Below are 15,350 nucleotides of genomic sequence, written 5' to 3' on the forward strand. Positions count from 1 at the left end.
CATTACAAACCCCAACTACTCACTTGGTGAAAAATATTTTTTTTTTCTCTCGTCACATTTGCACTAACGTCGGTGTGGGTTTGGCTGCCAGCATGGACCCAAGTTACAAGTTGCCTTTTTTGGGGAGTGGTTATGTTGGACGTTCCTAAATGGATTCCGACGCAATCCCAGGATTATTTTTTTTTCTGGAACAGCGAGGGCTGTTTTCGTGCCACTTCTTGCTTTCTCCTGAATGTCTGTAAACATATCATTAATCAATTTTGCTCCCAATGGCATCCCTTTCTCACCATCACATCATCCACCTCCGATACCTACATTCTGTGAATTCCCTGTCTCAATTGTTAACTGTATGCTGTCGACGAATATTCTTCACAAATCCACCGATTTCCACAGTTGTCTCAGTTATAACACTTCACATAATTCCTTCAGTAAGGACTCTCCTCTATTTCCACCTTTCCCGCGTCCCACATATTTGATGAAGCTACGTTTCACAATTAACATCCTGAAAAGCTTCCCTTGTTCACCAGCCAAGTAAACCCCACTTTTTTCCCCTCGGAACAGTGTCCGACGCATATCTAGCTATTCTGCACACATCCTCCCTGACACTAGGACGTGGTTCCCTGGAACTCATTCTTCGCCCCAGCAGCCTACGCCACTTCCAAGAATTTTAACATTATGCCAGCAACAAACACATGGACCCCTCCCTAGCCTGTCAACACTCTAAAGGAACAGCACTCTCTGTGACTCCTTGGTGCAATCCGCTAACACACCCAACACCTTATTGCATTTCCAAGGGCACTCTCACGTTCAATGGAAGGAGCTGTACTGAATGCAACTTTACCTCCTTCCCCTTCACCTTCAAAGCCTCAATCAATCCCTCCAGGTCAAACAGTGATTTACATGTACTTTGTACAATGTACTGTCATGTATTCACTGCTCACGGTGCAGTCTCATCTACATTGGGGAGACCGAAAGCAGACTTGCTGTTCTTGCGGTAAATAAAATGATCTGTGTCAGGCATGATCCCGATCTTCCTATGACTTGCTATTTCCATTCACCGTATTGTTCTCATGCTCAATTCTGTGTCCTCAGTCTGTTGTGATGTTTCAATGAAGCTCAGTGCAGGCTGGAAGAACAACATCTTAGCTTCCAATTAGGCATATTAATGCCTCTTGGATTCAGAATTGAATTTAACAACTTCAGGCAATGAAAAATGTTCTAATTTTTGATTTTATTCTTTGCCCCTGTCAGTCTGTAACGATTATTCTTTTTGTGTTTAGACAGAGCTGGTATTTTTTGCTGCCATTTTCTGCCGTCATTTTATTTCGCTTCAGGCAGTGCTGACATTTATTCTGCTATCGACACCTCGTCTAGACAAAAGCATCAAATATTAGCAATTTGATTGCCATTCCCTTTGTCTTATGTATCAATGCAATTTTCTAATGTAATCTGTCCTACCCTCTAGCATATCCCTGACCCCAGAATTTGTTGCACTGTCCCTTCGAATTTTTTTTTTGCAATAACATTAAGCACATCGGAATTGCACTTCTCTCCAGTTCCTACGAAATAAGTGTCATTGGTTTCTTAACATCTTCCCTGTTTCCCTCTCCACAGATGCTTCCAGACGAGCAGATTTGTTTTCAGACATTTTCAGTTTTCTTTTTAAAAATTTTTTAAAGTTACAATTTCCTTTCTCCTTCTTCATTTTCCAAGAAGACAGGTTATAGCTTGATTTGAAAATAAGTACCTTAACCAGATCTCATCTGGGATAACGGTGGTTGAGGCATATTTTGAAAGATAATCTGATAAGTTGTATTGATTGTATGACAGCTGGAGGAGGTATGATTGTATTTCATATGTAATCCTCGCTCCACAATACTGAAGTGATGAAAATCAGAGATGAACAAGGGAGCAGAACTTGAGCAGTTGAGAGGTCTTGGGCAGTGTTATGATTTGGAAATCGAACCCGGTATGAAATAAGGCCACAAGAAGACAACGGAGGAAGACGTACACAGGACAGTGACAGACAGAATGAGGAGGATACAGTGCTGTTCATCGCTATTGTTCGCCCCGCCGAAGCAGCCTTGCTCCACAGAGATGACTTCTCCCCATTTCCAGAAACTAGTCCCATCCTCAGACACCATCCACTCAGAGAAATATCATAAACACAGACACCTCTCTCCACACAGAACTACCCCCTCTCTCATTCTCACACGGAAACTGCAGCAGAAGGCGTTGTTCAGCAATAACATATTCCCCACACGTCCTGACTAGGAGCAACAGTAGATCTTTCTGCCACTAGAGCCTGCTCCGCATTCCATAAGATCATGACTAATATTATGGTGGCCTCAACCCCACATTTAAGCTACCCCCGATCAGCTTCGACTCCCTTTTAAATAAAGTGTGATTCTACATCCGCGTTAAAAAAATGTGCACTGCTCCTACTGCCACTGCTATTTCAACAAGAGACGCTCAAAGTTTCAGAGCCATCTGAGAGAAAAAATCTTCTCAGTCGCATTTAAAATTGATAGTAGCCTTAGTTTTTTAAAAAAATTATTACATTCAATTCTAGTCTATATCACGAGGAGAAACATCCATTCAGCTGTCACCATGTCAATATCCATCAGGGCCTTACATATGTAAATAAAATCATATTCTAAATGTGATCCTCCACAAGTCTGACCAAGCATTCCACGTACGATGACTCCCATTCCCCATCACATCAAAAAACAATTAACTTATCAACGTTAATCGCCTGGTTTACAAGTACGTAGTGATGGCAGATAATTGGGTTTAAACACAAAAGTTCAAAATTTGCCAATGACTCGACGCTGTGAAGTGGTTACGTTGGTAATGAGCTGGAGGAGCGAATATAGAAAATAATTGGTATAATAAATATGTGGTTTCGAGAGAAGCTGCTACACTGCCATAAATTAGTGAATCCGGAAGACGATGATGATAAAGCATGTAGGTTTTGCGCTTTATTAACAGGGATAAGGATTTTGAGAAAATCAGTCATGATAAAAATGCAAACAGCATTCGTTCAGATTGAAAGGTAGTGTCGTGTGCAGTGTTGAACAGCATACAAAATGAATGATATGAAAACATTACAGAGGAAGCGGAAACGCTGGTTCAAATTGGCGGAATTCAATTTTCTGATTAGGTCAGTGAAATTTGATCTCTCTCTTATGAGCGGAGGCGACACATTGTAGATATCACCTGGGCGTTCAAAACAATGTGGACAACTGTGCAGACTAGATGGAGGCAAGTTTTTCCCCATGGTGACGTGATTGTGAATGGAGGTCTCCCATTTAAGGATAGTGAGAATGAAGCATGGCTGAGAACTTCTGATCTGCAAACAATCCCTGAAGTTGTGCAGGGGGAAGATTAAATCATGGCCTTTCAAAGAAGGGAGTATTACACAACTCAAAAACCGAAGTGCATTCTCAAGGGAACAAAGACTTTTTGATACTACAGAGATCCAAAACACATCTTGAGATCTGCAAAATATTTCACGAATAGCGAGAAATCCACCGCACAAATGGACATACCAAATGGTGCAAACAAACCCCGCACAGAAACCATTTCATGCAAACACCCCTACTCACACGGGAACTTCAATCCAATATCACAATGCTCCCCACACTGATACGGCAGTGCGTCTATTCAAACTCAGTTACTAATTCCCACACACAATTACCCTTCCCATTGCGGCGGCCCCTCGCAAAACAGATTCAACCTGACTGAGAATCGTCGCTAAACAAAAGCCGCCTTTCATAATGACGTCCCAAAAACCTTAATCCTCTCAAAGGGAATCCCCACATTGGAACTCACACAAACTTGTCGTCCAAACATTTATTTACTTGGCTATAAGGGAGCACCACACGAAGGCCGCAGATAACTCTACAACACAACAGCAGGGGCTACCTTCAACAGCATGGACAATAGGACTCCCAACCCTGCTTAAACAGTACAATGGAATCTCATGCTCAATACCGCTTCGACGTACAGCGGCAAACGCACATTGCAATACGACCACCTGGAGGTTCCCCTGCACACAACTCACCATGATGACATGGAAACTAGGGCCATATCCACACTGTCGATGGGTCAAATTGTTGTAACTGTTGGTAACATCACTGTAGGTGTTACCACACATCACAAAATGCAGTGTAGCCGGATGGCCACTCAACACAATCTTATCAGGCCTTTTCGGAATTCTCAATTAATGTTGGCCCATCCAGAGAATCCCACCGACTATGGGTGAATAAATGGTAACCAGGGAGCACTGCGGATACACAGACTCCGACTTCACATCCTGACCCCTCGCCAGAAATGCAAATGTCCACTCACAGAACCACCCCACCCCTGCAGCCCTCGCCCCCCAACAGACTGAGATCTTGGTAAAGCCCAAGCTTTACCCACCGCCTCATGCCAAAAAACCTCCGCCTCCATCATTAGACACCAGTCTACTTGTGTGGGGAACTCTCGCTGCTAGATGGCCATCAGTAGAATCGACGTTTCACCATTTTTGGGATTAATTTGATTGGGCGTTTGACAGCGTTCACCTTCGCTTCACTGAATTAAGTCCGGGTAAGAAAGTTAATCCAGGTGTTGATGGGTAATGTAAAGTGGCAGCATTGCTGCTCTGTGTTCTTTTATATTAACAGGCAGCACAAAGAAACAGATAAATGCTACAAACAAGATGGTTAGCCAATAACAGAATTAATCTGCCAGATATACGGAAAAATAAAATGCCGGACAACATTCGGCTCTCTAGCTCTGGTTCATTGAGATTCTCCTCCTTCTTTCAACTCAGGAGTCATCATCTGATTCTACTAGAAAACACAATATGACTAATGATTGGGACATTGAGATGTAAATTCAGAAAAAAAACAATAAATAAGCGGACGATGCAGGTGAAGTAGCAAACTACAATTTAATTATGACACGCCAGGGAACATTATCACATTTATTTTTTCACGTTTACTATACCATGGGACAGAATAGAACAGTCCACCATGCTGACTGTTCCAAGAATCACAGCCGCTGTATTCGCGGTACAATATTTTGTTTTCAGTTTCTCGCAACAAAGGCCAGAATCAGTCAAAGTGGAAAGCGACTGTGAATCATGTAGAAAGCACTGTGACTGTAAACGTCAAGCTGATTATGAGGCAGCTCACAACAGTAATTTACAGGAACCTACCTCGGAAATAAAGCAGCACATTCCATCGAACTATCATTTCAGTAAGAACGACACGGAGATCGGCCACAGACATGCCCAGCAGGTGCCCAGTGATACATTTGGAAAGACCGCACTTTCCTCAGGGAAGGATCACAATCGCCACTAATCTAAATGGGACAGGGGAAAAATTATGCATAAATGTTTCAGTTAAGATGCGGGTCCAAAGCAAGAGGTGATACGACCTGTGGTGCAATTTACTGCTTGCTTCATCATATGTTTCACGCTTTTTTTTGAACTTTTAATTGGGTTTAATTCGAAAACATGTCAGCAATGAATAATGAACTCCTTTAATAAATATGTAACATTTTGCGAACGCCACAGAAAGAACTGAGTGACCCTGCAGTGCCAGTCGAGAGGCAGTAATTTTTTTACATAGGCGGAATCCAAATGTTTAAATTCTCAAATGGGCTGCAGTCAAAGGGCAGGGAAGCCTGAGCGAAATCGTTTATTACAGCTGAATCGTTCTACTGTCTTAATGCATTCGATCAGTGCTTTGATAACGCAATCTTTAAAATAAAAAGACTTACACGGTAGTTGGTTGGAACTTTTGGCTCCCATTGGAAGAGGAATTTGGAGAACGAGACGTTGAGTGAAATTGTAAGTAAGAGAGGGGGGATGACATCTACGAGCTGGAAAGAAGGCTGTAGGTGAGGGTTTTAGAAACTCGATAAATTGAACAAAATACGAAGAGGCTGATTTAAACAGGGATATATTTCAGCAGAATCACTGTCAAAATATATCAGCAACAGAGTTCAGTTAGGGCAATAAGAAATGATTACCTGTTCCCATTTGTGTTACAGAACCAATAACCTGCGAACATAACAACTGTGATGAATTCCCTCAGCACATTTTCATGAGCATTTGATAAATAATATTCTTGAAATAATTTTGCCACTTTTTCAACGTAGTTGTCGGATAGAATTTAAAAAAACGATATTGAAGCACTGAATTGCCAACATTGAGATAAAAACACGACGCTAATATGCCCGGTTATTCAGTAAGGAAGAAAATTAAGCTTCAGGAAAAGAAAACAAACAACAAAAAGAAAAAAAAAAGTGAGGCCTTGATTAGCTGAACTCATGGGGAGCAGGTCCACCATGAATCCTCACTATATGTGGCAGCATCATTTAAACAAATTCAAAACAGTTTGTCTCAGTAATTGCTGCGACCACATCACACGTCCAACCTTGTGGATTATTTAGACTGATGTTTCTCTTACCACAGTTCGTTCTCTCTCTCACCAACGCTCGTTTCTCTTCTTTCAATGACGTTAATCGCCAGTACACCTTCCTACTCCATTGTTTTCGCCCGCTAGATTTTCAGCGTTAAAATGCACAATTTGTACAGTTGTCCAGCCGCAATGAGCAGCTGAAAATGTTGACAAATGATGCATGTCTCCACCTGTTTATATCATATACAATGCACAGAGAAAGAAAAATATTCGATGGCTCTTCCTGACAGACCTCACAGAAAAAAAACATGTTTATCTTTCAGTTGTAAAGCACAGAGCTATATTGAACTACGATTCAAATAGCTGAAATAGAATTTAATCTCTGCTTTCTCTAACTTTACACTTATCTGGAGGGAACTATCCTCCGTACAGAAAGAGGAAAGATCACTCAAGTAACCGTGAACATTATACAACGTCCAAATAAAGTGCTTATTTTTTTTTTCAGCGTGACCCAGTTACACTGAATTCTTCTAAAATGAAGTTACGAGAAGATATGAATGATTGAGAGCAGAATTTACTCGTAAAACTGAGGCAGTGCCTGAATGAAACGACACAACAGTGAGAAAACCAAAAAGAAGAAACCAGAGTTAAAAAGGGAGCATGCTATTGGAGAGGGCAGAATTTCTGCTGCCGCTATGAAAACTGTGAACTGTCTCATTTTGAAACAGTGGAAACACTTTTATCCAAATATTTCAAGACATGAAGCCCCAAAACAAAACAATGTTCACAGCCCAAGATGGTCTGATTCATGCTGTTAACCCAGAAATACGTGTCAAATTCAATGCGTACGTTTATTAAGCAATTTAATATTCGTAACATTTCAAAGCATTTTGAAATACATATGAAGAACAACTGCTACAAGACTGAAATAGCAGAGACCGAGACATCGATTACTCAGCTATTGAAAGTGAAAAAAACAAACGGTTGTCTAAAGCACACAGTGAGAAATAAAACCTATCACAGCAGTATGTTTCATAGCCATTCACAATATCAAGAAATGAAATGTAAATTAATTCGGAACTTAAGCAGTTGCCAGCACGTGAAGGTAAATTAACCCACCTGCTCGATTACTGTGTACCCCATTTCTCTGTGAAACATCGACGTCTGGTGTTTTTGAAACGGTATTTAATGAAGAAACTCTGAAGAGACCCATTCAAATGGGTCCCGGCGGATACATGGGGTGAAACTCCGATGGTAATAGGTACGATAACTGCTCGAATTCACACACTCTTCAGCACACACATTCCGTCAGCAGCTTTGAATTATTTGACTCAAGACAGACATTTCGAAATGCAGAACATCACCCAGTTCAGAACTATCCTGACAAAAAAACCACTCAGATCTGTGCAAATTAAAGGCTGGTCCCACAAAAAGAACCTGGCTCTTCACAATTATCTACTGATTTTTGGAACCTGTTCGTTCCTTCAGTTCCAATTATAAATGTTACTGATGCATCGGTATTACACTAAATGTAGGTAAACAAACAGACGGTTTCATTCCAACTCTGCATTTTTCAGTCAACCATCAGCTTTGTGTGTCTGACACGGGACAGGCAACGTTCACGTTAAGGAGTCTAACCGAGGGTGTGCTGCGATAATTGTATGTGCCGACACTGAACTTGTCCCATTGACATTCCCCTATTCGCTGTTTAGCTGCCGATATTTTTCTTCTTCTCCTTGATCAGAAAATAATCCAAGTTAAATTAGAAGTGTCGGTTTCAACAATGGTCAGCCAAGCATTCTGCACCTTCTATCAATAAGCCCGCACTAACCAGGTTGCGCTCACCCGCCACAATTCATCTACTGACCCATATCGTTGTTATTCCCACCGTCTCATTGACCTTCCGGTACAGTCCCTAAAGGGTCTCATCTTTCCCCATCGTGACCCTCGGTGCCAAGCCTGCGGCTACCCACCTTTGATGTCTTCAGAAACCTGACAGTGACTTATTTCGGTGAGATTTAGTTATTGTTTTGGCCTGCGGCGTTAGCGTCTCTGGCAGTCTGAACCCTGCTGTTCACAGTGCGTCAATAAGAACCGATTCTCTCCTTAGTCTCCTGCGACCACAACCCTTGCACCTCGACCCAAGCAAAAACATACAAACACACACAAGCCCTCCACCCCCACCCCCTCCAACCCCACTTACTTTGCATTCACGGTCTTGGTGTCATACAGGGGCGGGCCCTAATCCCTACCACTCCCAACTTTCAAACACCGAGCCCAGTCGCGTAGTTTAACGACTTTCCCTCATTTTTTGACCCTGTCATTCATTTCCTGTAACCTACCCCTGGCATACAGTCCGTCCCTACCGAAATCCAGCTCTCCATTGCCCATAATCCAGCACTTGAAAACGTACACGAAAAGAATTACATGCGTGAAAATATAGCTGAGTTGTCAAACTGTCATAAAGGTTTTAGGAGTCTTTGTATATTTTCTGGAATTTAAAATTTATGTGAAAAAAACGTTCATATTGGTAGATATTGAAACTGCCGTTTACGGCATCATACTGAATTCATAATTGTCCGTGTGTGAGCAATATTCTTTGTAGAAAATTAACCTGCAGTTTCCGTTAATAGGGGATGCTGTAAACTGAAGCAGAAACAGAAAATGCTGGGAAAATTTAGCAGGTCCAGCAGCATTTGTGCAGAGAGAAACTCAGCCATCTGTACAACCCTTCGAGGAAGCTGAAGATGTGTTTTTTTTTTATGTCTATACTGTTTAAGGGGAGAGGAGCAGGTGCAGATGGAGAAAGAAACAGCGATAGGTGATGTAAAAGATGTGTTAATGATACAATGACACGGGGATTGTTAGTGGAAGCGGTGTGGGCTAAAAACCGCGCTGATAGTGGCATCAATGTAAGAAAGCAGAAAGCAATGATCGCAGAACAATAGTAGGATTGTGTGATCGAAAACATGGAAGAAGTAACAGGAAGCAATTTAGGGGGAGGGATTGGTGGGGGCGACAGTGGTGGGGAAAAATAATAATAGAAATAGGATAGAGGAGCAGATTAATAAGGGTTAAATGATGTATAAATTTCTGCAACATAAGTTGATGAAATAACAGTGAATGAATAAAACTGAGATTAAAAATGGAATTTGGATAGAGAAGAGAGTTAAAAAATTGAAGTTGTTGATTGGAATTTTAAGTGTGAACAGCTGTAAGGTGCCTAAAGAGAAGATGAGACCCTGTTCCTCCAGGTTGTGTTGGGTTTCACTGAAATATTGCAGCTGCCCAAAAATTGACATGCGTTGTGTTGAAATGAAAAGCGACAGGAAGGTCTGGTTCATGCTTGTAGACCAACTGAAGGTGTCCTGCAAAGCAGTCATCTAGTCGGCCTTTAGTCTGTTCAATGTCGCGGAGACCACATTTCCCCCCGGCAATTTTTCCTCCCGCAAATTCCCCCCCACCCCGCAATTTTTCCCCCCGCAACGGATGCATTGGTATTTATTGTTCTCTCTGGTTATAGCTCCTGTCCGAGGACTCCTGACGGTGAAATAATTCTCTCTCTGCATCGTCTGCAGCTGCAGCTTCCAAATCTATTCTCCCTGGGGGAGAGAGATGGACAGGAATGGAAATTGATTCAAATAAAGCATAAAGATGATTGAAACACAAAAAACACAGCAAGATCCCAGGACTCCTCTCACTCACATCCACAATCTCGCTTAGTAGCGTGAGGTGAGGGAAACATTTTATACACATGTCCCCTGTTATTAAACCCAGACACTGGGGACAAAAGATTCCAAATGAGATGAAGATGCACAAACACTGATCTTTCCCCCCTCACTGACCCTCTCCCATTCACTGCCTCCATCCCCTCTACCTGCTCACTCCAGGGCTGCTGCTGTTTGCACACTAAATATTCACAATGAACTTCTACATATTCACCTCTAACACTGTCACCTCTCTCCCCCTCTCCCTCACTCTGTTTCTCTCCCCCTCTCCCTGAACCTATCTAGCCGCCCCACCCCCCCATCTCTGCTCCATCTTTCGCTCTCTCCTGCTCAATAACCCGTCGCTATCTCTGTTTCCCTTCTCTTCCTCGGGATCGATCTTGATTGAGTGGCACTCTGGAAAGTTTCTGTCTCACTTTTTTAAATAAAGATGCACTTTGGCCATGTTTAATATTTATCGATGATTTACACAGAGAAATGATGGGGAGAGGAAATGGGAGGAATCCTCAATCAGCCTGTCAGTGAACTGAATTCGGGGAGGGCAGCCACGGTCGCAGTGCAGACAGGCTGCAGGACAGTTACGCACAGCAAGATCCCACAAGCAAGGTGATGTTAGTCAGGTCCCCTTGCTCCCCTCCAATTCACCATCTGGCCTTCAACACAGCAAATATAATAATAAATAAATAATCTACAAATAACAAGCCTTTACACAGCGTCACATTTAAAAGTTCAATTCCAGGGCCTCAGCAATATTGGAAAGTCAACACATCAATGTTTACAATTGTAGGGCACAGCAGGATCCCACAAACAGCCCCATGAGGGACAACGCCAAACTGGAGAAACCGCAGATCCTGTCTGTCTGCCTCTCTCTTTCTCTATCTCATAACCACCCCTCCTTCCATCTGTTACCTCCCCACTCAATATTTCCCTCAATCTCCCCTCTTTCCCACCTCCCTCTCTCTCTGTTTTTCACATGCCGGAATATGGAGAGGCAGAGAGAGAGAGAGAGAGAGAGAGAAAACCACAGTCAGGGCCTCAATAAACTCAATTCAAAATGGTTCCCGCACATTTCATTCAAGCCTCAATTCATCGCAGTGTCTAAAACAGCAGCATTATTCGGGGAAACAGCCTCACATGAACAAGTTTCACTTCAGGCCCCTCCCACCTGCTTCACCAGTCGGGAATTAATTTACAAAGTGGGCTCCCTGCTGGTCATTCAGGCACAGAAAGATCCCCCCGCAAATTACCCCCCCCCCCGCCCCCCACAAATTTTCCATGCTCACTATCTCCCCCCACCTCATGAAAATTTGGCACCACACAAATTCCCCACCTCTCAAATTTTACCCCCTCAAATCTCCCCCAACCAAAATTAGCCCCCCTCCCCTCAATTTCCACCGCCAAACATTTTGCGGCCTCTCCCCCTCCGCCAAAATTGTTCTTCCTGACAAACTTGTCCTCTCCCCAAACATTTCCTCTGCAAGGCCCCCCCCAAGCAAATTCCCCCAAATATTACCCACCTGCAAATGTTGACCCCTAGCAAAATTCATCCCCCCCGCACAAATCTCTCTCTCTGTCTCCCTCCCATCTCTCATGTGACCCTACCACCCCTCTCTGTCTAACTCCCCCCTCTCTCCCCGTCTAACTCCTCCAACTCTCTCCTCTAACTGCCCCCTCTCTCCCCCGCCCTCTGTCTATCTGCCCCCCTCTCTCTCTGCCTGACTCCCACTCCCTCTCTATAATCCCCTCACCCTGATTCCCTCTCTCTCTCTAATTCCCTCTCTCTCTAATTCCTCCCCTCTCTCTAATTACCCCCTCTCTCTTGACTAATTCCTCTCTCTCTTGTCTAATTCCCCCCTCTCTATTGTCTAATTCCCACCCTCTCTCTTGTCTAATTCCCCCCCCCCACTCTCTCTTGTCTAATGCTCCCCCTCTCTCTCTTGTGTAATGCTCCCCCTCTCTCTTGTCTAATTCCCCCCTCTCTCTTTTGTCTATTGCTCCCCCTCTCTCTCTTGTCTAATTCCCGCCCTCTCTCTTATCTAATTCCCCCCCCCCCCGACTCTCTCTTGTCTAATGCTCCCCCTCTCTCTTGTCTAATTCCCCCCCCCTCTCTCGTCTAATGCTCCCCCTCTCTCTTGTCTAATGCTCCCTCTCTCTCTGGTCTAATTCCCGCCCCCCTCTCTCTTGTCTAGTTTCACGCCCCCCACTCTCTCTTGTCTAATTCCCCCCACTCTCTCTTATCTAATTCCCCCCTCTCTCTTGTCTAATTCTCCCCCCACTCTCTCTTGTCTAATTTCCCCCCCTTTCTTGTCTAACCCCACTCTATCTCTTGTCTAATTCCCACCTCTATTGTCTAATTCCCCCCCCTTGTCTAATTCCCCCCTCTCTTGTCTAATGCTCCCCCTCTCTCTTGTCTAATGCTCCCCTCTCTCTTGTCTAATGCTCCCCTCTCTCTTGTCTAATTCCACCCCCATCTCTCTTGTCTAATTCCCCCCCTCTCTTGTCTAATGCTCCCCCTCTGTCTTATCTAATGCTCCCCCTCTCTCTTGTCTAATTCCCCCCTCTCTCTTGTCTAATTTCCCCCCCTCTCTCTTGTCTAATGCTCCCTCCCTCTCTTGTCTAATTCCACCCCCCCTCTCTTGTCTAATGCTCCCCCTCTCTCTTGTCTAATTCCCTCCCCCCTCTCTCTTGTTTAATTTTCCCCCCTCTCTCTTGTCTAACCCCCCTCCCACTCTCTCTTGTCTAATTCTCCCCCCACTCACTCTTGTCTAATTCCCCCCCTCTCTTTTGTCTAATTCCCCCTCTCTCTTGTCTAATTCCCCCTCTCTCTTGTCTAATTCCCCCCTCTCTCCTGTCTAATTTCACCCCCTCCACTCTCTCTTGTCTAATTCCCCCCTCTCTCTTGTCTAATGCTCCCCCTCTCTCTTGTCTAATTCTCCCCCTCTCTCTTGTCTAATGCTCCCCCATCTCTTTTCTAATTCCACCCCCCCCTCTCTCTTGTCTAATGCTCCCCCTCTCTCTTGTCTAATTTCACCCCCCCCTCTCTCTTGTCTAATTTCCCCCCTCTCTCTTGTCTAACCCCCCCCCCCCACTCTCTCGTCTAATTCTCCCCCCCCATCGTCTAATTCTCCCCCCGCTCACTCTTGTCTAATTCCCCCCCCCACTCTCTCTTGTCTAATTCACCCCCCTCTCTCTTGTCTAATTCTCCCCCCGCTCACTCTTGTCTAATCCCCCCCCTCTCTTTTGTCTAATTCCCCCTCTCTCTTGTCTAATTCTCCCCCCACTCACTCTTGTCTAATTCCCCCCCCTCTCTTTTGTCTAATTCCCCCTCTTTCTTGTCTAATTCCCCCCTCTCTCTGTCTAATTTCACCCCCCCACTCTCTCTTGTCTAATTCCCCCCCTCTCTTGTCTAATGCTCCCCCCCTTGTTTAATTTCCCCCTCTCTTGTCTAATTCCCCCTCTCTCTGTCTAATCCCCCCCCTGTCTAATTCCCCCCTTTCTCTGTTCTCCCCCTCTCTCTGTCTAATTCCCCCCCCACCATCTAATTCCCCCTCTCTCTGTCTAATTGCCCCTCTCTCTGTCTAATTCCTCCCTCTCTCCTCTCCCTCTCTCTTCCAGTCCTTCTGCCCCTCCTCGGTCTAATTTCCAATGTCTAATTTCCTCTTTTTAATTACCCCTCTCTCTTTCTTATTCCTCCCTCTCTCTAATCCCCCTCTCTCTAATTTCCCCCTCTGTCCAATTCACCTGACTCTCTAATCCCCACTCTCTCTAATCCCCCCTCTGCCTCTGTCATATCCCCCTCTCTGTCTAATTCCCCCTGTATAATCTCCTCTCTCTCTCTAATCCCCCACTGCCTGTCATTTCCCCTCTGTCTAAATTCCCCCCCCCCTTGTCTAATGTCCCCCCTCTCTCTCTGTCTAATTCCTCCCTCTGTCTAATTCCACCCCCCCCTCCTCTCCCTCTCTCTTCCAGTCCTTCTCCCCCTCCTCTCTGTCTAATTTCCTCTCTTTAATTATCCCCCTCTTTTTCTAATTCCCCCTCTCTTTAATTAACCCTCTCTCTTTCTAATTCCCCCCTCTCTTTAATTATCCCTCTCTCTTTCTAATTCTCCCTCTCTTTAATTAACCCTCTCTCTTTCTAATTTCCCCCTCTCTCTAATTGCCCCTCTGTCTGTCTAATCCCCCTCTCTCTAATCCCCCCCGTCTCTGTCATTTCCCCCTCTGTTTAACTCCCCCCCCTCTATAATTCCCCCTGTCTAATCTCCTCTCTCTCTCTCTAAATCCCCCTCTGTAATTCACTCTCTCTGTCTAACTCCCCCCTCTCTATAATGCTCCCTGTCTAATCTCCTTCCTCTCTCACTAATTCCCCCTCTGTAATTCCCTCTCTCTGTCTCATTGCCCCGAGCAGTCCCCTGTATTTTACTGGCCTCTCTATCACAAGTCCACACCCCAGTGAGGGAGAGATGGCACTGGGCTGGAATTAGAGTCAGTGTCATGGGTGCAGCCTGGGTGCTTGGCAATGGCTGCTCCTTTTACACATCCCTCCACACACAGAGAAAGAGAGAGAGAGAGAGATAGACGGGCAGAGACAGGAAGAGGCTGAGAGATAAAGTGAGATGTGGAGAACAATAGAGGTGCTGACGATGGGTGGGGGTGTGGGGGGTGAGTGGGAGATTGGAAAGAACAGAGTGACAAAGTTTCAGAGGGAAAGATACAGAGAGAGTTGTCGAAGAGATAAAAAGGGAAACTTATCACAATTCAGAGAGGCCGAGGTACAAAGACACGGAGAGATGGGGGTAGAAAGAAAGATGTGGGGATAGAGTGAGGAACATGGAGGGAGGAGCAGAGATAGAGGGGCAGGAAGAGGTGGAGGGATTGGACTCGATGGGATTATATTGGACTCTCTGCAGCACCGTGTCTCATCCTGGATCCCCCTGAGTAACACCCCCATTCCCCAACCCCCCGACACTGACCCCAATCGTCGGTGTGAACGTTCCACACGTCCTTTCTCCGGGTAGAAAAATGAGGGACAAAGACATGGATATGTTTTTATTATTGTCTTTCTCTCTGGTTATAGCTCCTGTCCGAGGATTCCTCGCAGCAAATCGTTTCTCTCTCTGCATCGTCAGAGCTGCAGCTTCCAAATCAATTCTCCTTGGGGGAGAGAGAGAAATGTAAATTGATTAAAATAAAGCAAAGGTTACTGAAAC

At 44.6% G+C, this 15,350-nt stretch overlaps 1 protein-coding gene across 1 annotated transcript in view; it reads right to left on the reverse strand.

Annotated features, from left to right (window-relative positions):
• Positions 1 to 3,778, reverse strand: part of LOC121293400 (deleted in malignant brain tumors 1 protein-like) — a 29,831-nt gene extending 26,053 nt beyond the window's left edge. Inside the window, exon 1 of the mRNA XM_041216450.1 lies at positions 3,701 to 3,778. Coding sequence (XP_041072384.1) covers positions 3,701 to 3,778 — 78 coding nt within the window. The remainder of the gene's footprint in view (positions 1 to 3,700) is intronic.
• Between the last annotated feature and the right edge of the window lie 11,572 nt (positions 3,779 to 15,350).

The sequence above is a fragment of the Carcharodon carcharias genome, chromosome 21 (genome assembly GCF_017639515.1).
Source record: "Carcharodon carcharias isolate sCarCar2 chromosome 21, sCarCar2.pri, whole genome shotgun sequence".
Lineage (NCBI taxonomy): Eukaryota > Metazoa > Chordata > Chondrichthyes > Lamniformes > Lamnidae > Carcharodon > Carcharodon carcharias.